Source organism: Lampetra planeri, chromosome 52 (assembly GCF_965212315.1).
Source record: "Lampetra planeri chromosome 52, kcLamPlan1.2.h2, whole genome shotgun sequence".
In the NCBI taxonomy this organism is placed as follows: domain Eukaryota; kingdom Metazoa; phylum Chordata; class Hyperoartia; order Petromyzontiformes; family Petromyzontidae; genus Lampetra; species Lampetra planeri.
The window spans coordinates 6,951,249-6,979,200 of NC_136158.1; the positions used below are offsets into that span (position 1 = coordinate 6,951,249).

The following is a 27,952-nucleotide window of genomic DNA, read 5'->3' on the forward strand; positions in this document are numbered from 1 at the left end:
AGATGTTCCATTAGGGGGGTGCACATTTCACAAGCGTAGAGAAGGGAGGGAATGACCGTGGCCGAGAAGACCTGAAGCTTCGTGCGACAGACCAGGTAGTTTCCACACAGCGTTACGCAACCGATGAAAAGATATTGCCGCTCGACTGATTCGGAGTGAGACCTCTGCTGTTAAACCGGATCCGGTCATGAGCACACTGCCCAGATATGGGAAACTCTCCACTCTCTCCACAACTGCCCCATCACCGATTGGGAGTTGTGGGGGTGGAGTGCCGGATGGTACAAAATACCCAGGCAGGTGCTTCGTTTTGGTGGGGCTGATGGTAAGTTCCCACCTCTTAGTGGCAAGCTGCAGTCTCATCATGATATTTAAGTGAGTGAGCGACAATTACCAAATCATCGGCATACATAACGTGGTTGACCAATAGGGAGCCATCCCTTGAACGCACCCGGGCATCGATCAGCCTCCCATTGTATCTGTACCAAATGGAAATGCCTCCAGTACAGCTAGTGAAGGCTTTACGAACTACGTGGTCAAAATCGATGTTAAATCATGTGGAAGCCAGAGGACATCCCTGTCGCACCCCAAGGTGTACAGGGAATGGCTCAGACTCCTGGCCACGTAGTTTTACCCGGGCCCGCTCACCATCATGAAGGTCCTTAATGATCGTGAGCAGAGGGTCAGGGACTCCGAAAGCACAAATAACAACCCAGAGCCCATGCCTACTGATGGTATCATAGGCCTTCACCAGGTCAATAATCAGAGATGTAGGTCTTGTTGGAATTCCCTACACTTCTGCTGTAGCAGACGGACAGAAAATATGGCATCTGTGCAGGACCGCCCTTTCCTCAAACCGCATTGGGGCTCTGCAAGCCTCTCCTCCGCGTGCCTAGCAAGGCATACATAAAGACAAAGCTCTCCCGTATAGCCTGAACATATTTTTGGGACAAGTGCTGTTAGCGAGCTGCTATGAAGGTCGGCACGACACACGAGGGGGTGGTTGGCCAGCGCCACGCCCGGCCGCCTTTGTCTCCCCAGTGGCGATGTTTTTACACACCGCACCAGGCACTCATTTGAGGCTGAGCCGACCTAGAGCAGGCCCAGGACCGGTTCAGATAAATCGTCACCGGTGTTGTTGGCCCTGAGCGGGAATCGAACTTTGGTCGCCGGGTTCATAGCGCAGCGTAGCGCTAACCACTATACCACCGCTCCCCCTGTCAGGGCGATGCTGTTAGCGAGCTCCTATTAAGGTCGGCACGGCGCACACACAGAGACGAATATATGTGGGGTAGTGTAGGGGGTAGTGATAGGGGTAGTGATGGGGGTAATGATAGGGGTAGTGATAGGGGTAGTGATAGGGGTAGTGGTAGGGGTAGTGGTAGTGATAGGGGTAGTGATAGGGGTAGTGATAGGGGTAGTGGTAGGGGTAGTGGTAGTGTAGTGATAGGGGTAGTAGTAGTGTAGTGATAGGGGTAGTGATAGTGGTAGTGATAGTGGTGGGGGTAGTGTTAGGGGTAGTGATAGGGGTAGTGATAGGGGTAGTGGTAGGGGTAGTGATAGGGGTAGTGATGGGGGTAGTGTAGTGATAGGGGTAGTGATGGGGGTAGTGATAGGGGTAGTGTAGTGATAGGGGTAGTGATAGGGGTAGTGGTAGGGGTAGTGATAGGGGTAGTGATAGGGGTAGTGATAGGAGTAGTGGTGGGGGTAGTGATAGGGGTGGTGATAGGGGTAGTGATAGTGGTAGTGTTAGTGGTAGTGGTGGGGGTAGTGATGGGGTAGTGATAGGGGTAGTGTAGTGATAGGGGTAGTGATAGGGGTAGTGTAGTGATAGGGGTAGTGATAGGGGTAGTGTAGTGATAGGGGTAGTGATAGGGGTTGTGATAGTGATAGGGGTAGTGGTGGGTGGGGGTAGTGATAGGGGTAGTAGTAGGGGTCGTGGTAGTGGTAGGGGTAGTGTTGGGGGTAGTGATAGGGGTAGTAGTAGGGGTCGTGGTAGTGGTGGGGGGTAGTGGTGGGGGAAGTGTGTTTGGGGATTGCACACGAGCCGCGAGGATCGATGCCTGTGACAGTGACGGGGCAGTGGGAGCGGTGGCAAAGTGGTTAGCGCACTGCACTTCCATCGATTGCTAAATTCCCGCTCACGGTCAACATCGGTGGCTACTGAGTCAGCCCTGAGCCTCGCCTAGGTCGACTAAGCCTAAAATGAAGTCCCTAGTGCAATGTGTAAACATCGGCACTGATAGGGGTAGTGATCGGGGTCGTGTTGGCCGTGGTCACCCACCCCCTCGTGTGCCGTGCCGGCCTTAATAGGTGTTCGCTAACAACACTTGCCCGAACAGCCTGTGCAGCCTACACGGGGCACCTTTGTCTGTGTCTATGTGTGAGTGTGGGCGAAAATTGTGGGGAGCGGTGGTGGAGCGGTTAGCGCGCTGTGCTACGAACCCGGCGACCCGAGTTCGATTCCCTCTCACGGTCAACATCAGGGACGCTTATCTGAACCGGTACTCGGCCTCACCTAGATTGACTCAGCCTCAAATGAGTCCCTAGTGAGATGTGTAAACATCGCCACTGGGGAGACAAAGGCGGCCGGGCGTTGTGCTGGCCACCCACCCCCTCGTGTATCGTGCCGGCCTTAATAGGTGATCGCTAGCAGCACTTGCCCTAACAGCCTGTGCAGTCTACACGGGGCACCTTTGTCTGCGTGCGTGTGTGGACGCTAATGGCCGAGTATTAATATTGATGGCTCGGTAATCGGCTGCTGCATGGGGTTCAGGCCCCCTTCTTCTCGCGCCATTGCGGAAAATTCAGATTTGGGGGGGGGGGTGGAGGGGGGCGGTGGGGGAGGGGTAAGGGGGGGGTAAGGGGGGGGTGTTGATTGATAAACCAATTAGCAGCTCATCAGCGCGCACCATGATCGACGGGGTCATCAGCGCGGAGTCCACATGTCCACGTGTGTCCACGTGTCTCCACGTGTCATTGTGTCTCCATGTGTCATTGTGTCTCCACGCGTCTCCACGTGTCTCCACGTGTCTCCACGTGTCTCCATGTGCCATTGTGTCTCCACGTGACATTGTGTCTCCACGTATCTCCATGTCACATTGTCTCCACGTGTCTCCACGTGTCTCCATGTGCCATTGTGTCTCCACGTGACATTGTGTCTCCACGTGTCTCCACGTGTCTCCGTTGTCCCGCTGGGGTGGCTACGAGATGTCAACTACCTCGCCTGGTACGCAGGAGGCCGTGGGTTCGACCCCGACCCCGACCTCTGCTGCTGTATATTCCGAGTCTGCGTGTCCCTTTCTCCCCGTGGTCGTGTCGCTGTTATGAATGTCCAAGCCACTTCGTTTCACTGTCCACTGTGCCCAGGTCGCTTCTAGGAAATAACTACGTAGCTCAGTGGGGACTTACCTGCTAAAATAACGAATCATGATAATTGTTTTTTACCCTTCTATCTGGCAACAAAACTGACACCTTTTTTACAAGGAGTCATGTTTACATAGACCACAATACCTGCAGCCATAATGCAAACAAAAAACATAACTCTGATAATATATGCACTGTCCTTGAAGTTGATTGGTCCACACCCGAGACAGCTTTCCTTAGAGCCTAGTCTCACATGGGTTGGACCAGATGACGCCAAAAGGCGCACAACTCAAAGACAATGCACCATCAGAGTATGAGAGCTCGGGTAAGCATTTACACCATTGGAACCTCATTTGCCAGTAGAAACATATTTTTACTGTCAAATGAGGTTCCAATGGTGTAAATAACGAAACATGTTTAACAGTTTAGTAGTAATGTGTCTGTGTCTCCGTGTCCCCGTGTCTGTGTGTCAGCTATATCCACTCGCGTCTGTATATCGCCCTATCTCAATGTCTCTCTGGAACATCCTCGCGTCCCTGTGCCTCCCCCGTGTCTGTCTGAAGCGCTAACACGCAGGGCTCCATTCAACAACTTCAGTTGTCGGCATTCACGCGCCGTGCGTGGAAATGTGCCGGGTGGCTGGCAGAGTGATGGTGGTGCAGTGGTGAGAAGCAAGTCCGGGTTCGATTCCCGAAGCGGGTGTGGAGTTTGTATCGTCTCCCTCTGTTCTACGGAGTGAGTGAGAGTGTGAGCGGTGGTGTAGCGGTGAGCACGCTGCGATACGAACCCGGTGTCCCGAGTTCGATTCCCGCTCACGGCCACCAAGAACGGTGACGATTATCTGAATCGGCCCTGGGCATCCATGATAGACGCGGTCACCACCTACGTCGACTCAGCCTCAAATGAGTACCTGGTGCGGTGTGTAAACATCTCCACTGGGGAGAGACAAAGGCGGCCGGGCGTGGTTGTACCGTGCCTTTCTTCGTGGGTGCTACTCGCTAACAGCAATTGTCTCAGCAAGTCTGTGAAGGCGACGCGGGGGATCTTTGTCTTCGTTGTAAATGCGTGAGCGCCAATGCCGACTTGAGAAAGCGGGACACGATAATTGGTTCTTTACCCTTCTATCTGGCAACAAAACTGACACCTTTTTACAAGGAGTCATGTTTGCATAGACCGCAATACCTGCAGTCATAATACAAACAAAAGAACATAACTCTGATAATGTGCACTGTCCTTAAAGTTGATTGATCCACACCCGAGACAGCTTTCCTTAGAGCCTAGTCTCATATGGGTTGGACCAGATGACGCCAAAAGGCGCACCTGACTCCTTGTAAAAAGGTGTCAGTTTTGTTGCCAGATAGAAGGGTAAAGAACCAATTATCATATTTTTACTGGCAAATGAGGTTCCCATAGTGTAAAGCGGGACACCTCCACGCCACTGCTTCTTCTTCTTACGTAAACATCGCCTCTCATATCCTCGACATTTCAATCTGGCAGCGGTTACCAGCACCATGGGAATTCCCCGTGCGAAGACTGCGGTAAACATCAATTTACCCTCCACCCCCCTCCCCCCACGTAACACCACCGCCCGCTGCCCCCCTAGGAGTAATAATCATCGCGACCTCCGCCACCACTAAACCCCCCTACCTACCACTCCTGTTGGGTTCGGGCTCCCACCACTCGCGCCACAGTGAACTCGAGGGCGGCATCCATCATCACGCGCATCGAGCCGCACGCGGCCTCGCTGACGGCGTCATAATCACCGTCACGTGATTACCACTACCACCACCACTACCACGTGATTACCACCACCACGTGATTACCACCACCACCACGTGATTACCACCACCACGTGATTACCACTACCACCACCACCACCACGTGATTACCACCACCACCACCACGTGATTACCACCACCACCACCACGTGATTACCACCACCACCACGTGATTACCACCACCACCACGTGATTACCACCACCACCACGTGATTACCACCACCACCACCACGTGATTACCACCACCACCACCACGTGATTACCACCACCACCACCACGTGATTACCACCACCACCACGTGATTACCACCACCACCACGTGATTACCACCACCACCACCACGTGATTACCACCACCACCACCACGTGATTACCACCACCACCACCACGTGATTACCACCACCACCACGTGATTACCACCACCACCACCACCACGTGATTACCACCACCACTACCACGTGATTACCACCACCACCACCACGTGATTACCACCACCACCACGTGATTACCACCACCACCACCACGTGATTACCACCACCACCACGTGATTACCACCACCACGTGATTACCACCACCACCACGTGATTACCACCACCACGTGATTGATTACCACCACCACCACGTGATTACCACCACCACCACGTGATTACCACCACCACCACCACGTGATTACCACCACCACCACGTGATTACCACCACCACCACCACCACGTGATTACCACCACCACCACCACGTGATTACCACCACCACCACGTGATTACCATTACCACCACGTGATTACCACCACCACGTGATTACCACCACCACCACCACCACGTGATTACCACCACCACGTGATTACCACCACTACCACTACCACGTGATTACCACCACCACCACCACGTGATTACCACCACCACCACCACGTGATTACCACCACCACCACCACCACGTGATTACCACCACCACCACGTGATTACCACCACCACGTGATTGATTACCACCACCACCACGTGATTACCACCACTACCACGTGATTACCACCACCACCACGTGATTACCACCACCACGTGATTGATTACCACCACCACCACGTGATTACCACCACCACCACGTGATTACCACCACCACCACCACGTGATTACCACCACCACCACGTGATTACCACCACCACCACCACCACGTGATTACCACCACCACCACGTGATTACCATTACCACCACGTGATTACCACCACCACGTGATTACCACCACCACCACCACCACGTGATTACCACCACCACGTGATTACCACCACTACCACGTGATTGATTACCACCACCACCACCACGTGATTACCACCACCACCACGTGATTATCACCACCACCACCACGTGATTACCACCACCACCACGTGATTACCACCACCACCACGTGATTACCACCACCACCACGTGATTACCACCACCACGTGATTACCACCACCACGTGATTACCACCACCACCACCACGTGATTACCACCACCACCACGTGATTACCACCACCACCACGTGATTACCACCACCACGTGATTACCACCACCACCACCACGTGATTACCACCACCACCACCACCACGTGATTACCACCACCACCACGTGATTACCACCACTACCACGTGATTGATTACCACCACCACCACCACCACGTGATTACCACCACCACCACGTGATTATCACCACCACCACGTGATTACCACCACCACGTGATTACCATCACTACCACGTGATTGATTACCACTTGCTTTTATTATTTTCAATGTATTATCATTTTTTATTTTATTTTATATCTACGTGACTTTACCGAAAGAACCAAGAATACGATTACCACCATTGGCGATGGAGAACAATGTTTACACACCGCACCCAGGTACTGTACTCCTTTGAGTCTGAGTCTACCTACGGGAGGCCCAGGACCGGTTCAGATGATCGTCACCGGTGTTGGCCGTGAGCGGCAATCGAACTCGGGTCGCCAGGTTCGTAGCGCAGCGTGGCGCTAATCGCTACACTACAACAACCACAACCACAAATCCCATCCGGCTAACACTGCAAATCTTCAGCGCACAGCTCCATGGCAGGGATAGTGGAGGGATACACGGGGAGAGGAAGGGAAGCGGAGAGTGATTCAGAGAGAGGAAAGTGGGGGTAAAATGAGGAGAGAGAGGGGGAGGAGAGGGGGGGGGAGAGCGCCAGGCAGCGTGAGAAGCGAGAGGGGTTGGGAGGGGAAGAGGCGCGAGAGGAGATTGGTCCAGGAGAGTGGGGCCGAGGGAAGGTGGGGACGGTGAGAGGCAGCGATGGAGACGGCGACTGAGCGGCAAGCGAGAGAGGAGAGGGAGAGAGGTGACAAAGGAGATGGAGAAAGGAGTGGCAGAGGAAATGTAAAGAAGAGAGAGACTGAGAGCTATGATTAGAGAGCGACAGAGAGGGGGGGAGGTGAGGATGGGGAGAGAGAAAAATGGTAGAATGGAGAGGGAGGGGGGAGAGAGGGGGGGAGGGAGGGGGGAGAGAGGGGGGGAGGGAGGGGGGAGAGAGGGGGGGAGGGAGGGGGGAGAGAGGGGGGGAGGGAGGGGGGAGAGAGGGGGGGAGGGAGGGGGGAGAGAGGGGGGGAGGGAGGGGGGAGAGAGGGGGAAGGGAGGGGGGAGAGAGGGGGAAGGGAGGGGGGAGAGAGGGGGAGAGGGGGAGGGAGGGGGAGAGGGGGAGGGAGGGGGAGAGGGGAGGGGGGGAGGGAGGGGGAGAGGGGAGGGGGCGAGGGAGGGGAGGGAGATGGAGAGGGGGGGAGGAGAGGGAGGGGAGGGAGGAGAGGGAGGGGAGGGAGAGGGAGGGGAGGGAGGAGAGGGAGGGGAGGGAGGAGAGGGAGGGGAGGGAGGAGAGGGAGGGGAGGGAGGAGAGGGAGGGGAGGGAGGAGAGGGAGGGGAGGGAGGAGAGGGAGGGGAGGGAGGAGAGGGAGGGGAGGGAGGAGAGGGAGGGGAGGGAGGAGAGGGAGGGGAGGGAGGAGAGGGAGGGGAGGGAGGAGAGGGAGGGGAGGGAGGAGAGGGAGGGGAGGGAGGAAGCGCCTCGCGACCCCGTGGTTCGCTATCGACAGCTGCTGCTTCTGCTGTCCGCTCCACTCTCTCGGCTCCTTAATGCGGCCTCGCGCTTATCGCGAGATAGGGGGGGGGAGGTCAGGGGCGAGGGAGGGCAGCGGGGGGGAGAGAGGGGAGTAGGGGGAGAGAGGAGGGAGAGAGAGGGCAGCGGGGGAGAGATGGGAGGGGGGAGGGGGGAGGGCAGGGGGGGAGGGCAGGGGGAGAGAGGGGAGTAGGGGGAGCGAGGGGGGAGAGGGGAGGGCAGGGGGGAGAGAGGGCAGGTGGGTACAAGAGGACGGGGGGGGTGTAGGGGGCGGGGGGGAGAGAGTGGAAGGAGGAGTGACGAACCCCACGTTGTTTGTCGCTGAGCCATTGGGGGGGGGGGCACGGCAGGCGGGGGGGGCGAGCTCCACGCCCGGCCACGGCAACGCCTCAATGGCGCGTGGAAATCCCAACGAATCACAATCTTGGGAGGGGGGGGGGCACCCGGGGGGGGGGGGTTCCCGGGGGGGGGGGGGCACCCGGGGGGCCCACCCAGGGGGGGGGCACCCGGGGGGGGGTTCCCGGGTGGGGGGGGCACCCGGGGGGCCCACCCAGGGGGGGGGCACCCGGGGGGGGTTCCTGGGGGGGGGGGCACCCGGGGAGCCCACCCAGGGGGGGGGCACCCGGGGGGGGGGGTTCCCGGGGGGGTTCCCACCTGGGGGGGGGTTCCCGGGGTGGGGGGGCACGTGATTGATTGCCGCACCACCCCCTGAGCTGATGTCGTGGTTACTCCGCCACGCAGCGAGACGCCCCGGGTCGGGAATCGAACCCCGCGCGCTTCTGGCAGTGAGACGAGTGTGTGGCCACCGCCTTCCGCCGTCATCAAGACTGGAGTCTCGACACGTGCAGTGCACAGACGCGTGGACTTACGTAGTAGGGACCTGTTGGTTGACACGCAGACCCATAGATTTGCATAGAGACCCGTCGACTTACAAACAGACCCACAGACTCTCAGACACATACTGACATCGATACACAGCGATGTGTGTACTGTACTCAAATGAGACCCATAGGATTTCACATGCAACCACAAACTATCATCACCACCCCCACCACCATCCTCACCCCCACCACCATCTTCATCACCGCCATCACGACCAACATCACCGCCTCCACCATCATCGTCATCACCACCACCATCACCACCACTACTATCATCACCTCCACCATCACCCCCACCATGATCATTACTATCATCACCCCCACCATGATCATTACTATCATCACCCCCACCCCCCCATCATCATCACCACTATTATCATCACCTCCACCATCACCCCACTATCATCATCACTTCCACCATCATCATCACCCCCAACATCATCATCATCCCAACCATCACCCCCACCATCACCCCCACCGTCATCATCACCGTCATCACCACCCTCATCATCATCACCATCATCATCACCCCCACCATCATCATCACCCCCACCATCATCATCACCCCCATCATCATCATCCCCACCATCACCCCCACCATCATCATCACCGTCATCACCACCCTCATCATCATCACCACTATCATCACCCCCACCATTACCATCACCGCCGTTACCATCTCCGCCACCATCACAAGTTACGCATCAGCAGCTGGAGCAACATCACCACCACCACCATCATCATATCTGAGTCAACACCGCCACCTGGCGGCCATGTCAGGTATGCCCCTCAGTAGGCCGTACGCTCCAGTGTCGGACTTCTCGGGGTCGTCAACGTCTGTGTTGTTCCTGGCCATAAACCAGGAGGTGGTAAGATATTCACACACCACGTCAAGTCCTACACACAGTACCTGTGGTCAGCATGCAAACAATCGTGCCCGGATAATATTAGAGGCATTGTCTTTGAAACTGATTAGATCAGAGGACGTCTGTTTGCATGTCCAGCACACGGACTGTGTGTACTTAATGCAGTACTTGATTCCGTTTTGTTGTTTGAACTTCTCTCTTTAATTGCCGTAAAAGGGTAAACCCTATTGTAATATTTTCATATTTTGACACTGGCTAAAAAAGGTCCCCTTTTGTACAAGTTGTTTTTGTTTACGAATTGCCGGTAACCGAATTAAACCCCGGTTACGGGTACTTTACGCAAATATAAATATCAAGGGGGAAGTAAATATCGCAAGTGACATGCGCGAAGAGGCGATTAACGTGAGCATCGCCAGACAGGCTGTCCTGTGACTTCGATATAAAAAAGCCTTACTTCGCCATTCTGGTCAGTGATGGCTTCGTGGAGTTTGTGGAGGAGGAAGCTGCCCATGACCTGTTCAGATATCAGTGAGAAAGAGCTTTATAGCTCATCGCATTCGTCCTGCATGAATACATATGCTGATTCTGAACTCGTCCGAGCCACCGGTGTTGGCACCCGGTCCGTGAATCGAACTCAGGTCGCAGGCTTCACAGAGTGAGGCGTGGGCTCGAATTACAACCAAATTAAACGCTCCTAGATTTGAAGCTTTCGTGACTGCAAGGATTCATACTCTTTGGTATATTCGGTAAAGTCACGTAGGTAAAAAATAAAATAAATGAAAACTAAATTAAATCACGACGTTTCGGGCGCAACACAAGCGTCCTTCTTCAGTTGGGGACAACGTAGCGAAAGCACAACCGCTTAAGTGTGCCGAAGAGATGGCTGTGACGAGGAATTATATAGTCGCGGGGGATGGAGGGAGGGGAGGGGCCATGGTGAGTGTGTGGGCGGGCTATGGACCGAAGAGGCAACATAGTGAGGCACGGGGTGGGGGGCGCTGGGAGGCAATGCATGGAGTTCAAACTGAAGCTTTGTGATGCAGGGGGCGGAAGTAGATAAGAAAGCTAAGATTAAGCAGCCTTTTGTTATGCTGCCAGGGGGATAAATTAGAAATGCGCAAGCTGAAAACAACGTGTGGTAATGGTGATGGAAGTGTGTGAAGCTGGGGGTAACAGACTGGGAATATGAATATGATTATGAAAATAAATCTAAACTGGCTGTCTAGCAGTAAACTGCACGGCAGCTAAAGTTTAACTTGGTTAATTACATCCTTCCAATGATTGCTCAATTTGAATCCATCATCCCGGTTGAATTTATGTCTATGTTTGTATATCTGGATGGCTTCATGGACAAATCTTTGGTAGTATCCAGGAGGCTTGCAGAGTACCTTGGTATCAGAGAACACAATGTCATGAGAACCAGTAGCATTATAACAATGGTCAGCTACGGCCAAAGAATATGTCGTGCCGTGCTTAAAATCCGACTTGTGCTCGCGAATGCGGTCAGAAATATGTCGTTTCGTTTCCCCGATATAACAATCACCACAGGTGCAACTCAGTTTGTAGACACCAGGGTACTGTAAGTCAGGAATGACATCCTTTACGGATGGGATCAGATCACGGATCTTGTGTACTGTACTGAATCGGACCTGTATCTTGTGTTTGTTTAGAATTACTTTTGGTAATGCCTGCTATGTATGGCAACGTGATGATTTTGATCGGAGTATCAGGGGGGTGTTTCTCCACGGTGGGATAAACAGCTTGGCGGATGGCACGGTCCGAGTATCCGTTCATCTTGAGGGCCAGATGTACATGTTCCAATTCACTGGCCAGAGATGCAGTGGGCCCTATGGTATAGTGTTTTGATGAGGGAATTATTTTGTGCCAGATGGTGGTGGGAATCAGGATTCAGGTAGGAATCTGTGTGGGTGGCCTTCCTGTAGACAGAATGTCCCAGATAGCCATTAGGCCTCCTCTCAAACAGAACATCCAGGAATGGTAGCTTGCCATCCTTCTTCACTTCCATGATTAATTTGATGGATGGGTGTATGGAGTTGATGTGGTCTAGAAATTGGTTCAATGCTGGGAGGCCATGTGGCCAAATTACGAAAGTATCATCCACATATCTCTTCCACAGGGAAGGACGCAGAGTGGATGTCTGGATGGCGTTTGTTTCAAATTTCTCCATGAAAACATTGGCTATCACTGGTGACAAGGGGGAACCCATAGGGGTGCCCTTATTTTGTTTGTAGAAGGTAGCATTCCAGGTGAAGTACGTGTTGATGAGGCAGTGCCTAACCAGCGCAGGGACATCATCCCCCGCGACTATATAATTCCTCGTCACAGCCATCTCTTAGACACACTTAAGCGGTTGTGCTTTCGCTACGTTGTCCCCACCTGAAGAACGCTTGTGTTGCGCCCGAAACGTGATTTAATTCATTTTTCTTTTCTTTAATTTTTTACCTACGTGACTTTACCGAAAAAACCAAAGAGTATGTTGAAGGCTCCTGTTTGGAAAACAGCTCAGTCAGACTGAGACGGCGTGAGACTCACGGGCGTGAGACTGAGACGGCGTGAGACTCACGGGCGTGAGACTGAGACGGCGTGAGACTCACGGGCGTGAGACTGGGTGAGCGTGAGACTCACGGACGTGAGACTGAGACGGCGTGAGACTCACGGGCGTGAGTCTGGGACAGCGTGAGACTCACGGACGTGAGACTGAGACGGCGTGAGACTCACGGGCGTGAGTCTGGGACAGCGTGAGACTCACGGACGTGAGACTGAGACGGCGTGAGACTCACGGACGTGAGACAGGGTGAGCGTGAGACTCACGGACGTGAGACAATTGACACTCGGTTGCCATGACACCCGGGTTCTGTTTTTGGGCGTTTAGACAAAACGCCGTTTCGAAATAACAATCCGTTTAAAATTAAGCAATAATTTACGCAGGAATTTTTGTTACTAATATTTATTCAATTCATTAAAACGCATTTCAGCCTGAATTAGCGTTGTGTGACCTTTTTTGGGGTGTTTTATTGTATTTATTTGAATCGGGCATCGCTTCGGCCAGCTCGAGTTTTCGCGCCAAGAGGCGAAGGCCCCCGGCGGGCGGGGTCCTTCGTCCCCGCGCGCGCCGTCTCCGCCTCGCGCGCTCAACACAAGAGGCATCACAATAACCACAACACCAACTAATACATTAACACAATAACCACAACACCAACTAATACACCAACTAATACATTAACACAATAACCACAACACCAACTAATACATTAACACAATAACCACAACACCAACTAATACACCAACTAATACATTAACACAATAACCACAACACCAACTAATGCATTAACACAATAACCACAACACCAACTAATACACCAACTAATACATTAACACAATAACCACAACACCAACTAATACATTAACACAATAACCACAACACCAACTAATACATTAACACAATAACCACAACACCAACTAACACAATAACCACAACACCAACTAATACATTAACACAATAACCACAACACCAACTAATACACCAACTACCACACTAACTACCACATTAACTACCACATTAACCACAACACCAACTAATACACCAACTAATACACTAACTATCACATTAACTACAACATTAACCACAACACTAACACACTAACTACCACAACACTACCACACTAGTCACAACGCTAACTACCACACTAACCACAACAACCACACTGATAATCACCGCACTACTACACCAACCACCACACTAATACACTAACTCCCACACCAACCACACTAACTACAACACGAACAACCACCACACTAATACACCAACCACCACACTAATATACTAACTACCACACCAAGCACCACACCAACTACCACACCAACCACCACACCAACCACCACACTACTACACTAACTACCACAACTCCACCACACTAATACACCAACCACCACTAATATACTAACTACCACACCAACTACCACACCAACCACCACACCAACCACCATACTACCACACTAACTACCACACCAACTACCACACTAACTACCACATTAACTACCACACTAACTCCCACACTAACAAGCAGCACTCTTCTCTACTCTCGCCAGCCGCAGCAGCGGCAGCAGCGGCGGCGTTGCAGGCGCCGAAGGGCGCGAGGCGGCGGCGGCGGGAGACGCGGGACGAGCTGCCGCGACTCCAGCAGCAGCAGCAGGAGGAGCAGACAACATGGGGGTAGGTGCGGGGGTTGGTGGGGGGGGGCACGGGGGTAGGTGGGGGGGGGGCGCGGGGGTTGGTGGGGGGGGCACGGGGGTAGGTGGGGGGGGCGCGGGGGTTGGTGGGGGGGGGTGCGGGGGTTGATGGGGGGGGGCACGGGGGTTGGTGGGGGGGGCACGGGGGTGTTGGTGGGGGGGGGTGCGGGGGTTGGTGGGGGGGGGGCACGGGGGTGTTGGTGGGGGGGGCACGGGGGTGTTGGTGGGGGGGGGGGTGCGGGGGTTGGTGGGGGGGGTGCGGGGGTTGGTGGGGGGGGCACGGGGGTGTTGGTGGGGGGGGGGTGCGGGGGTTGGTGGGGGGGGGTGCGGGGGTTGGTGGGGGGGTGCGGGGGTTGGTGGGGGGGGTGCGGGGGTTGGTGGGGGGGTGCGGGGGTAGGTGGGGGGGGCACGGGGGGGGTGCGGGGGTTGGTGGGGGTGGAACACGGGGGGGGGGACACGGAGGTTGGTTGGATTGGGGGGGGACACGGAGGGTTGGTGGGGGTGGTGGGAGACACGGGGAAAAGTGGTGGGGGGGGGCACCGGGGGGGTTGGGTGAGGATGATATATGGGGGGGGGGCAGGTTTGTAAACATGGGGATGCAGGCGAGAGATGTGGCGGAGTTATGGGGGGGGGTGTCACTGCGACTCCCTGGGGTTAATGGAGACGCGTTCCCAGGAGCCGTCGTAGCATTGGGAGGAGACGTTGAGAGCAGAGACGTGACACGCTGGAGCGGCAGCAGGAGACGTACGAGACGCGGCAGGAGTTGCCGAGCACGTAGGGAGTGCAACAGGAGGAGGTGGTGGTGAGCGGCTGTTACAGGTGATGCCGGGAGTAGGAAATACCGCGTGTGCAGGTGGAAGGGTGCAGCAGGAGTAGGCGTGTGTTTGAGGGTATGCAGCGTGTGACGGCGCACGTGAGTCTGTGTGTCTACACGTGAGTCTGTGTGTCTACACGTGAGTCTGTGTCTGTACACGTGAGTCTGTGTGTGTCTACACGTGAGTCTGTGTGTGTCTACACGTGAGTATGTGTGTCTGTACTCTTTGGTTCTTTCGGTAAAGTCACGTCGGTATAAAATAAATCACGACGTTTCGGGCGCAACACAAGCGTCCGTCATCAGGTGTGAAAGCATGGTGTGCTGCTGAGGCAGACTGTTTTAAAAGTTTGAAATGGGTGTAGCCCAAGGGTCATAAAGAAGTGGCCGGGGCGAGTGATGTTAATGTGAGAAATTCGCATGTAACTAGCATATGTGTCTGTGTGTATGCGTGAGTCAGTGTGTCTCTTTGTGTATGTACGCGTGAATCTCGTGAGTCTCTTTGTGTGTACGCGTGAGTCCTGTGTGTGTGTACACGTGTGTGTGTACACGTGTGTGTGTGTGTACACGTGTGTGTGTGTACACGTGTGTGTTTATGGGAGCGGTAGTGTAGTGGTTAGTGCGCTGCGCTACGAAACCGGCGACCCGAGTTTGATTCCCGCTCACAGCCACCACCAGTGACGATTATCTGAACCGGTCCTGGGCCTCCCCTAGGTGGACTCCGCCTCAAATGAGCACCTGGTGAGGTGTGTAGTAAACATCCCCACAGGGGAGACAAAGGCGGCCGGGCGTGGAGCTGGCCACCCACCCCCTCGTGTGTCGTACCGCCCTTCATAGGTGCCGCTCGCTAACAGCACTTGCCCCAACATTTGGTGAAGTCTGCATATGAACCTTATGGCGGGACCCCGAATAAACGTCAAGTGAAAGTCGTAATTAATTTATTGCTTTTGGCGACTCCGTCCCACCGCGCACATGAAGGCCGCAAATTTGTGAACTTCGACTAGCGCGTCGTGTCGAGCTCGTCGAGAGGATGGCCGTGTCGTTCGCCTTCGACAGACATAAAAATTAACCCGTAAAAACAAAGTTTTTCACTATAAATCCTTTATATGCGTGGCGGCTTGAGTCCTCTCGTCCTCTGGCTTGAGATGGCTGCCACCTATGGGTCAGATGATTGTCTGCCACCATTAAGCAATTGGTAATTAAATATTTTTAAAAATTTCCCTAAACAGTGTAAAATTTTGGAAAAAAATTTTCACGAAAATTAATTGTCACGCACAACGAGTCTGTGTGGAAAATGTCAGCTCGATTGGATCACGGGAAGTGGGTTAAAAAACGACCGAAAGATTTGCACAGTCGTAAGCAAGCAAGCACGCAAGCAAGTGAACTTAATATGAAGGATTTAAAAAGACGTCGCAACGCAGCTGATGTGAGAGCCAGGGGGCTTATGATCCCGCCATAAGGTTCATATATCCTTGACACTCTGCCTTTGTACTCTACACGTGTGTGTGTGCGTATTAGGGTGCTCCTTATTTTGAAAAATACATTAATGATTGGAATAGTTAAAAATTATCACGAAATTTCGATTGCAACACAAGCAATCATCATCAGGTGTGAAAACTACTCCCTTCTACGTGACTTTACCGAAATAACCAAGAATATTAACCCCTGCAGTCACGAAAGCTTTAAATCGAAAGGTTGGAATAGTTTATTGTTGAATTTCGCATACCCGTGAAATCTTAGCCGAATTTAATGATGTTTAGGGATCGCTAACTGGTCCATATTGTACTGGCTCAGACCGCATACGATTGTGTATGAATGATTATGGTTACGTATGCATGATTATGATTAACATGCAGGCTTTCGCGACCAATATTATTCATAAAGATTTTTGGGTTAGATCGCGTAAGTATAAATGTGTCGAAACCCTCCACCCTTCGACACAGCCAATCGGTAAGGGATTTGTAACGTAAACAAAACGCCAAATAGTTACTAGTATAGTAGTGTATAGTGTAGTGTAAAGTGTAGTGTACTACTTCCGCCCACCGGTGTGTTGAAAAGTGAATCCACAACATTTACAATCCGAGTGGTACGACGTCTCGCTGGTAATTACCTCCAGCATCATCGGGCTATTTTCCAAAATATTCGGGTGGCGGAGGGTTTCGACGCATTTATACTGATGCGATTTAACCCAAAAACCTTTTTTATGAATGATTATGATTGTGTACAAATGTACACTAATGATTATGTGTGTGTACGTGATAACGATTGTGTATGAATATGCAAGGATAGTGTATTAATTATTGTGAATTAACTATTGTGTATAATTGTGCATGATGTGTATAAATGATTATGGTTGTGTATGAATGTTTGTATATGATTGTGAATGGATAATTGTATATGATTATGAAATGTTTGTGTATGCATAATTGTGTATGGATGTTTATGTATTATCTATGCTGTATGAATGGTTATGAGTGTGTATGATGATTGTTTGTATGATAATGATTGTGTATAATAATGAGTGGGTGTATGATGATGATTGTATGTATGATAGTGATTGTGTGTATGATAGTGATTGTGTGTATGGTAGTGATTGTGTGTATGGTGATAATGATTGTATGATGTTGATTTTGTGTATGATGATAGTGTGGTTATGATGGTTGTGTGTATGATGATGACGGTTGTTTGTATAAGGATTGTGTGTATGACGATTGTGTGTATGATGATGAAGATTGTGTCTATGAAGATGATGATTGTGTGTATGATGATGAAGATTGTGTCTGATGATGAATGTGCAGAGGAAGTCGGCGCGGAGTCGTGAGAAGAAGCAGCGTCGCCAGGAGGAGCGGGCAGCACTGGCGGCAGCGCAGGCGCGAGTGCGAGCAGCCAATCAGGTGACGGAGAGGGACACAGCCATACCCCTAACGCCACTCTCTGTGTCTCTGTGTCTGTGTGTGTGGGGGGAGGTAGTGTAGCGGCTAGCGCCACGCTGCGCTACGAACCTGGCGACACGAGTTCGATTCACGCTCACGGCCAACACCGGTGACGATAATCTGAACTGGGGCCTCCCCTTAGTCGACTCAGCCTCAAATGAGTGCCTGGTGTGGTGTGTAAACATCGCCACCGGGGAGACAAAGACGGCCGGGCGTGGTGTTGGCCGCCCACCTTGTGTGCCGTGCTGGCCTTCATAGGTGCTCGCTAACAGCACTTGCCCCAACAGTCTGTTAAGGCTACACAGGGGATCTTTGTCATTGTGTGTGAGCTAATGCTCGATTCCCGCTCTCGGCCAATACCGGTGACAATTATCTGAACCGGTCCTGGGTCTCCCCTCAGTCGAATCAGCGTAAAACGAGTATCTGGTGCGGTGTAGATTAAATATCGCCACTGGGGAGACAAAGGCGGACGGGCGTGGTGCTGGCCACCCATCCCTTCGTGTGCCGTGGTGGCATTAATAGGTGCTCGCTAACAGCATTTTCCCCAACGAGTCTGTTAAGGCAGTGGTTATCAACTGGGGTACACGGACCCCTGCGGGTACGTGGACAGTGTCCCACGGGAGTATGTGAGTTGATTTATAAATATGTTAAATTATATCATACGCGTGAGAATCATTGGTGAATAATCACGTATGAATCTGCCAATGTAAATTAACTACGGTAAAATGTAACTCCATACGGTATCCTAGAACAACGTAAAAGGCCTTTCTAAACTCATTGATTATAAACAATGTTGGTTTCCAGGAGTAACCAGCGAGCGTGAACTAATTACGGTTACCTGTCAACCCATGCGGTTTTACCCGTATTCTTGTACAGGGAAATTGAGTTTTCAGGTCCATAAGGTGTACAGCCATTTCAATACGGGCAAAAAAACATCATATTTGTAACATAAGTTTTGTCCATTTGTTTGTGTTTCTCCCTTGTGATGGGACTTTGCAGGATGAACGTTGAGATTGAGGGCACAGGGTGGCCAATAAGGTCTGAGCTGGTCTGTAATAAGGTAGCCACTGATAAGGGGTTGCCAGGTAGGTGTTTGTAAATTAGCTTCTTGGACTAACTTCGTTCATTATCTTTGTTAGTTGGGTGAAGTTAACTACCTCAAGAATTGTAATAGGTGACACAAAGCCTTTGTCCATTGCAGCACCAACATTTTGTTTAATTAAATTGGTCTTAAGCGTGAGTGTTTTTGTTAATTCGGTGTTTGCATGCCTGTCAACCCATACGGTTTATCCGTATTCTTGTACAGGGAAATTGAGTTTAAAAAATGTTTGTCCATTTGTTTGTGTTTCTCCCTTATGATGGGACTTTGCAGGATGAACGTTGAGATTTATAAGGGCACGGGGTGACCAATAAGGTCTGAACTGGTCTGTAATAAGGGGTTGACCGGTATGAATGACGTCATGCATGCAGAGCGTCCGTTTAATGTTTTTTGTATTCGCTTGCAGTTACTTAGCTAGTTAGGATACCTCACAAAATGGATAATGTACATCTGGGAGGGGCTTAGGGAGGGGTTGCCAGTTCTCACCCTTTGGCCCCCGCTGAGACTCCCAGAAGTGGAGCGGCGTTCGTGCGTGCGTGTAGAGTGGGGAGCGATTGTCTAGTGGTTAGTACACTGCACGATGAACCCGGTGACCCGAGTTCGATTCCCGCTCACGGCCAACACCACTGTCGAGCATTTGAACCAGTCCTGGGCTTGCCCTAGGTCGACTCAGCCTCAAATGAATACCTGGTGCAGTGTGAAACATCGCCACTGGGGAGACAAAGGCGGCCGGGTGTGGTGCTGGCCTCCCACCCCCTCGTGTGCCCTTCCAGCTTCAAGGTGTTTGCTCACAGCACTTGCCCCAACAGTCTGTTAAAGGCTACAGAGGCGATCTCTGTCTGTTGGTGTGTCCCTATGTCTCTGTTTCTATGTCTCACTGTCTCTATGTCACTGTCTCTGTGTCTCTGTCTCTGCGGGCCACAGCTCCAGGACCCCTTGGCTTCATGGCCGCTCTTCCAGAAGTACGATCGCAATGGGTGAGTTCTGTTGTCCATGCGTATTTCTGTGCTTTAATTTTCTGACCTGCCCTGACTGGACATCTGTGAAAAAGAGCTTCATAGCTCATCGGATTCTTCCAGTCTAAGTAAATATTCTGACTCTGTGCCTCTGCCCAAGCGCGCGTGGATCTGTCTCTCCTCGTGTTGTTCTGTATTTCACCATGCTTGTGTGTGCGTGTCCGTCTGTTGGCATGTCTGTGTGTGTCTAAGTTTGTGCGTTTTGTGACCGTCTGTGGTTGGGTGTAAGGCCGTATTAGTCCGTGTGTGTGTGTGTAGGGGGAGCGGTAGTGCACTGGGGAGCGCGCTGCGCGATGAACCTGGTGACCCGAGTTCAATTCCCGCTCACGGTCAACACCAGTGACGATTATCTGAAGCGGTCTTGGGCCTCCCCTAGGTCGACTCAGCCTCAAATGTGTACCTGGTGCAGTGTGTAAACATCGCTACTAGGGAGATAAAGGCAGCCGGGCATGGTGTTGGCCACCCACCCCCTCATGTGCAGTGCCGACCTTCATAGATGCTCGCTAGTAGCACTTTCCCCAAAAATCTGATCTTTGTCTTGTCGTAGGGGGAGTGGTGGTCTGGTGGTTAGCGCACTGCGCTATGAAGCTGGTAATGAGTTTGATTCCGGGCCATAGCTAACATAAGTGGCGAGGGACCTTGAACCGTTCCCAGACCTCACCTCATTGAGTACCTGGTGCAGTGTGTAAGCATCGGCATTGGGGTGAAAAAGGCAACCAGGCGTGGTGCTGGTCACCCACCCCCTTGTGTGCCGTGCCGGCTTGGATAGGTGCTACTCACTAACAGCACTTGCCCCAACCGTCCGTTAAGACTGCACGGGGGATCTTTGTCTTCGCAGGATGAACGTGCAGATCGAGTGTCGCCGCGTTGTGGATCTGGACTCTGCCACCCTGGATTGGGCATTCAGCCTCACCAAGGAAAACATGCAGGCCCTGTAAGTCACCCTGTGTGTACACGCAGGCCCTGTGAGTCACCCTGTGTGTACACGCAGACAGTGTGCGTCACCCTGTGTGTACACGCAGTGTGCGTCACCCTGTGTGTACACGCAGTGTGCGTCACCCTGTGTGTACACGCAGTGTGAGTCACCCTGCGTGTACACGCAGTGTGCGTCACCCTGCGTGTACACGCAGTGTGCGTCACCCTGCGTGTACACGCAGTGTGAGTCACCCTGTGTGTACACGCAGTGTGCGTCACCCTGTGTGTACACGCAGACAGTGTGCGTCACCCTGTGTGTACACGCAGTGTGCGTCACTCTGTGTGTACACGCAGTGTGAGTCACCCTGTGTGTACACGCAGGCAGTGTGTGTCACCCTGTGTGTACACGCAGTGTGCGTCACCCTGTGTGTACACGCAGGCAGTGTGAGTCACCCTGTGTGTACACGCAGTGTGAGTCACCCTGTGTGTACACGCAGGCAGTGTGTGTCACCCTGTGTGTACACGCAGTGTGAGTCACCCTGTGTGTACATGCAGGCAGTGTGAGTCACCCTGTGTGTACATACAGGCCCTTTGAGTCACCCTGTGTGTATACGTGCTGGTCATGTGGATCTGCCCTATATGAGTGTGCGTGTATCTCCGTGTGTGTGTGTATCTCTGTGGGGAGTGGTGGCGCAGTGGTTAGCGCACCGCACTACAAACCCGGCGATCCGAGTTCGATTCCCGCTCACGGCCCACCACCAGTGACGATTATCTGAACCGGTCATTGGCCTCCCCTAGGTCGACTCAGCCTCAAAAAATTGTACCTGGTGCAGTGTAAAACATTGCGATTGGGGAGACAAAGGCGGCCGGGCATGGTGTTGGCCGCCCACCCCCTCGTGTGCTGTACCGGCATTCTTAGGCGCTACTCGCTAACAGCACTTGCCCCAACAGTCTTAATAGGCTATACGGGGTGTCTTTGTCTATCTCTTGTGTGTGTATCTCCGTGTGTATCTATCTGTCTGTGTGTCTATCTCTGTATCTCTGCGTGTGTATCTATCACTCTCTGTGTCTATCTCTCTGTATCTGTATATCTATCGCTCTCTGTGTATCTCTCTTTATATATCTCTCTGTGTGTATCGATCGCTCTCTCTGTGTATCCCCATGGCCGTCGGGGTCAGCTACGAGCAGAGCGAGTGGGGCTGGAAGGAGCGCGAGAAGCAGGAGGAGATGCGTGACGAGCGCGCATGGTACCTGCTGGCGCGTGACGGCGCCGGGGCTCCCCTCGGATTCTCACACTTCCGCTTCGACACCGACTGGGGGGAGGAGATCCTCTACTGGTGCCTCACTCACCCACACACTCACCTCACCCCCTCGCCCACACACTCACCTCACCCACACACTCACCTCACCCCCTCACCCACACACTTACCCACACACTCACCTCACCCACACACTCACCTCACCCCCTCACCCACACACTCACCCACACACTCGCCTCACCCACACACTCACCTCACCCCCTCATCCACACACTCACCCACACACTCACCTCACCCACACATTCACCTCACCCCCTCACCCACACACTCACCTCACCCCCTCACCCACACACTCACCTCACCCCCTCACCCACACACTCACCTCACCCACACACTCACCTCACCCCCTCACCCACACACTTACCCACACACTCACCTCACCCACACACTCACCTCACCCCCTCACCCACACACTCACCCACACACTCGCCTCACCCACACACTCACCTCACCCCCTCATCCACACACTCACCCACACACTCACCTCACCCACACATTCACCTCACCCCCTCACCCACACACTCACCTCACCCCCTCACCCACACACTCACCTCACCCCCTCACCCACACACTCACCTCACCCGCTCACCCACACACTCACCTCACCCCCTCACCCACACACTCACCCACACACTCACCTCACCCCTCTCACCCACACATTCACCTCACCCACACACTCACCTCACACACTCACCTCACCCCCCTCACCCACACACTCACCTCACCCCTCTCACCTCTCACCCTTCTCCCCTACCCTCTCACCTCACCCCTGTCAGCTCACCCCTCTTAAGATCACCACTCTCACCTCACCCTTCTCCCCTACGTTCTCACCCATGCTGCACCTCACCTCTATCACCCACCCTCTCACCTGATCCCCTCACTTCACCCCTCACCCTTTTCACCTACCCTCTCACTTCACCCCTCTCACCTACCCCTTCGCATACACACTTACCTCAACCCTCGGCCGGGCGTGGTTGCTGGCCACCCACCCCCACGTGTGCCATGCCGGCCTTTATATGTGCTGCTACCCGCCAACAGTACATGCCCCAACAGTACATGCCCCAACAGTACATGCCCCAACAGTACATGCCCCAACAGTACATGCCCCAACAGTACATGCCCCAACAGTCTGTGTAAGGCTACGTGGTGGGATCTTTGTCCTTGTTGCGCACAGTTACGAGATTCAGCTGGAGGGCCGCGCGAGACGGAGAGGACTGGGCAAGTTCCTCATGCAGGTTCTGCAGCTCATAGCCAACAGGTGCGTCACAGCCCACAGCACACACACAGCAGCACAACAACAACAACGGCCGTTCACCACTACGTGCCAGAGACGTTACCACGGCGCTTGTGCCATGCTTGGTGCACTTTGAGGCCACGTGAAGTGTCCGTAGGCCCGCTGGCAGGTCAAGGAACAGGCGCAGGACTGACTGAGATGACTGGCAGATTCACAAACTGTGCTCCCCGCTATGCTTACTCGTTGCTTAGCCCCATCTATCCCACCGAACTAAAGCTGCTTGGGCATGCAGTGGGTGGGCATGCGGAAGACATGACCCAACCAACGCAGCCTCGCTTGCTGGAGGAGCTCACCGATGAAACTGTGTCCAGATCTTTCAAAGATCTGCGAACTCCCCACACAATCCAGTCTGATTTGACCCAGGATGGATCGTAGACATGCTTTTTAGAGGGCTCTACATTTCAACAGCTTAGAGAAGGGAGGGCATAACTGTAGTCGAGAAGACCTGGAGATTGGTATGGAGCGACAGTCCAGGTAGCTTCTACACAGTGTTATGCAGCCGATGAAAAGATAATGCATCTTGGCTGGTTCGGAGTTTTCTTGGCACACTGAAGAGGGAGATACCAAAGTGGTTATTGCAATGAGTGTGCGGTCCCCTCTTTTAAAATATTGGGCCCACCAGGACATCCTTCCAATCCTGCGGAACCCGTCCAGTGGACCAGACTGTTAAAATTACGTCATAAAGGCAATCTGCACACAAACGCCACCATCCCTCAGCAATTCGCTTGAAAGGTCATCTCTCCCCGGCGCTTTACCTGGCTTCAAGCTCCGGTTTGCACTTCGTACTTCCTCAACAGATGGCACCTCGGCCAACCACTCACAAGGAGAGGCTACTTCCTCCAATATTCGAGGCACAGCTGCCCATACCTCGCCTCCACACTCCCACACCCACTTCATTATTTTGTTCAAAAGAAGTGCCACTCCCTGTTGTTTGTCAGTTTCCTGCCCCGAGTGGAGGAGAAGTGTCCACCCCTCATGGTGACTGGAGCCAGAACCAGTCCACCGGAGCTCCTGTAGACCATGGAGGTCCTGGCGGTACCGATCCAGCTCCCGACAGAGGAATGGAAGCCCCTCCGCCGCATCAAACGTTCTGACATTCCACGTAGCCAACCTCGGTGTTTACCAGCAGGCGTCACAGATGCCTCTGATCCCCGGGAGCCTCCTGCACGAGCTTACATGGGTGTTTCCACCGTGGTTATTGGTATGAGTCATTGCTCAAGTGGAGAGGTTACCAGCACCCTTACGGAACACGCACAGAAACCAGCACCGCTGCGTTCTCAGGAGGGTGACACCACATTGACACTTCATCCCAATGGTCCCCAGAGCCGTGGCGTGGTGGTTAGAGCATGGTGGAGTTCCACGGTGGTGAGATGTTAACTACCTCGCCTGGTATACAGGAGTCGTGGGTTGTGATCCCGACCCTGACGCCTGGAGTTTGCGTGCCTCTCTCTCTCCCCGCGGATTTTTCTCCGGGTCCTCCGGTTTTTCCCTCCATATTTAGAATTGGCACGCGATTCGAGTATTTGGCTGCTACTATAAATTTCCACATGATTATGAGCCACTTCGTTGAGCTATCATTTGTGATGGTCAGGTCGCTTTACCTGGTAAAATAAAAAGAGTTTTTGTTTTTTACTGTGCTACGAACCAGGTGACCCGAGTTTGATTCCCGCTCACGTTCAACAGCAGTGGCGAATTACCTGAATTGGTTCTGGGACTCCCCTAGGTCGACTCGGACTTAAATCAGTACCCAGCGCATTGTGTGAAAACAGCGCTTGGGTAGGGAGGCAGACGTCCTGACGTGGGTCACGGCCACACCACACACCCCTCGGGCGCCGTGTCGGCCCGACTAGGGGCTCGCCAACGGCGCTCACCGCAGCGGTCTGTGTGGGCTACAGGGGGGATCTTTGTCTCTCTGTCTCCCGGCCCCACGCAGTACGGAGATGAAGAAGGTGGTGCTGACCGTGTTCAAGCACAACGAGGGAGCCTACCGCTTCTTCAAACACACCCTCCAGTGAGACTCACCACGTGCTTGACACACCCTCGTCACACGCTCACCACACCCTCGCCACACGCTCACAAAGCTCACCACACTCGCCACACGCTCACCACACGCGCCACACGCACCCTCGTCACACGCTCACCACACCCTCGCCACACGCTCACAAAGCTCACCACACTCGCCACACGCTCACCACGCGCCACACGCTCACCGCACTCAACACACACCACGCACCGCGCTTTCACCGCAATCACCGCTCACCCGCCACACATCTTAGCTATGGGGGTGAAACCGAAGAGAGCTCAGATGAAACCCATGCAGACCGGAAGGAGTAGCCCGATATCATGGGGACATTTTTTGCCAGTATCAAAGTATGAAAAATAAGAAAACCTGAGGTGTTAAGATGTTCAAACACCGAATAGAAACCTTTTTCAAGGAATCAGGTCTGCATCAACCACACACGTACTTATGTTGAACATGTAAACAAACATACTCTGATAATATATGGCATTGTCTTTGAAACGGATTGGCCTACAGCAGAGACAGTCTTCTTGATGGCCTAGTCTCACCAGTGTCAGACCAGAGAACGCCAAAAGGCGAACAGCACAAGCACAATGCACCTATCAGAGCATTTATAGCTCGGGGTGAGCTGCCCGAGTTGGGAATCGAACCCAGCCCCCCTTGTGGCTGCAAGGCCCCCCGAGCATCACAGCTCCCAGCCGGGAGTCTCCCGACACGGCCGCGCTTGTTCCGGCGGGCGCAGGTATCAGCTGGACGAGACGTCGCCCGGCTACGGGAGCGGTTGCTGTGGGAACGGCGCCGGCGATGGCGGCGGCAGCGGCGGCGGCGGTGACGGCGACGGCTGCTCCTACGACGTGCTCAGCCGGCGCACCAAGCACGGGCAGCGCTCGCCGTGCTGCGCCCACGTGCACGCCGCGCTGCCACAGGCGCACCAACACGTGCAGCCGCAGGTGCAGGCGCACCAACACGTGCAGCCGCAGGTGCACGCGCAACAGCAGCAGCCTCACACGGCTCATGGCGAGTGCGGGTCGTGCTGCCACTGAGTGGGGATAGTGGCAGTGGAGGTGGTGGGTGGCACAGGGAAAGGGGGTTAGGAAAGGGGGGGTCGGGGGGGGGGGTGTGATCCAGAGTGGAAGGGGGGAAGTGTGCGTCGGATTGTGTGCGAGTCACTATGCGTGTCGTTCTGTGTGTGTGTGCGCCACTGCGGTAAGTGTGTCGTATGTGTATGCCACTGTGGTAAGTATGTTACCGTGTGCGTGTGTGCTGTGTCACTGTCTGTGTGTGTGAATGTGAGTGAAACGTGTCGAGTGTGTAAGTGACACCACAGTGTGCGAGCGTGTTCGTCGCGCGCGAACTCTACGTTTGTTCATAAGCTGGGAGTGATCGTGTTAGACCAGGAGTGTGCGTGTCGACGCGGGTGTCCGTGCATCGGTGTTGAACTCACCATTTTTGGACGGAGACGCTGAGACAGCTGTTTTCATAGCGGACTATTTTTACTCGTTGGGGTGGGAGGGAGGTCGATCATGAGTTTAGGAATTCCCGGAGCCGGAGGACGATCGTGGAACGTAGCAAGAAGAACTCTGGGTGTTTGGGAAGGGGTGGGGGCCAGTGTCGATTATAACTCATCGCAATAAACTCTTTGGATTTATATCTCCCACAGAGGGCATCCGTGTCATCTCAGCACAGCGCGTGCCTCGAATTTCATACCGAGGTGTTCACGACCAATACGATTCCTCGTTATTTTAATGAACAGGAAAACCCCAACGAGCCATTGACTCTTTTTTTTTCAGAGGCGGCCCCAGCCACACACGACATCTGTGCCACGGTGCCGAGATGTTAACTACCTCACCTGGTATACAGGAGGTCGTGGGTTCCATCTCGACTCTGACGCCTGCTGCTGAATATTTGGAGTTTGCGTGTCTCTCCCCGTGGTCGTGTGGATTTTTCTCCGGCTTCAGGTTTTTCCCTCCAGATTTAAAATCAACGTCATGCGTTTAGAGTATTTTGGCCACTGCTATCCATGTCCATATGATGAGGCCACTTCGTTTTTGCTCTCGTTTGCGATCTCCAGGTCGCTTCTGTAAAATAGCTACATAGCTCAGTGGGGCCTTACCTGATGAAATATTTATTTTATTTTAGATAGCTTATCACAGTGGCTGAGATCATCATCATCACACGTTGTGATCTAAACCCCGCGTGTTGATTCTAAATGTGGAGGGGCGCAAAACGGCAGGCGGAACTCAGAGAAGGATCCGCGTGACCGCCGCGGGGAGAGACACGGCGAGAAACACACGGGACTCGCCGAG

At 53.4% G+C, this 27,952-nt stretch overlaps 1 protein-coding gene across 1 annotated transcript; it reads left to right on the forward strand.

Moving 5' to 3' along the window:
- Window positions 1-13,015: 13,015 nt before the first annotated feature.
- On the forward strand, window positions 13,016-27,294 carry NAA40 (N-alpha-acetyltransferase 40, NatD catalytic subunit). The gene is made up of 9 exons (XM_078616984.1): window positions 13,016-13,152; window positions 14,099-14,222; window positions 17,849-17,944; window positions 20,007-20,059; window positions 20,937-21,032; window positions 22,192-22,350; window positions 23,507-23,590; window positions 25,560-25,637; window positions 26,389-27,294. The coding sequence occupies exons 2-9, from the start codon at window positions 14,217-14,219 to the stop codon at window positions 26,687-26,689; spliced, it is 873 nt and encodes a 290-aa protein (XP_078473110.1). The 5' UTR covers window positions 13,016-13,152; window positions 14,099-14,216; the 3' UTR covers window positions 26,690-27,294.
- Window positions 27,295-27,952: the final 658 nt, after the last annotated feature.

Excerpts from the sequence above, each read along its gene's own strand:
- NAA40 (XM_078616984.1), top strand. Across the intron at positions 20,060-20,936 it reads CAGAAGTACGATCGCAATGG|GATGAACGTGCAGATCGAGT; the intron begins GTGAGTTCTGTT and ends TTGTCTTCGCAG. Across the intron at positions 23,591-25,559 it reads CTGCAGCTCATAGCCAACAG|TACGGAGATGAAGAAGGTGG; the intron begins GTGCGTCACAGC and ends GGCCCCACGCAG.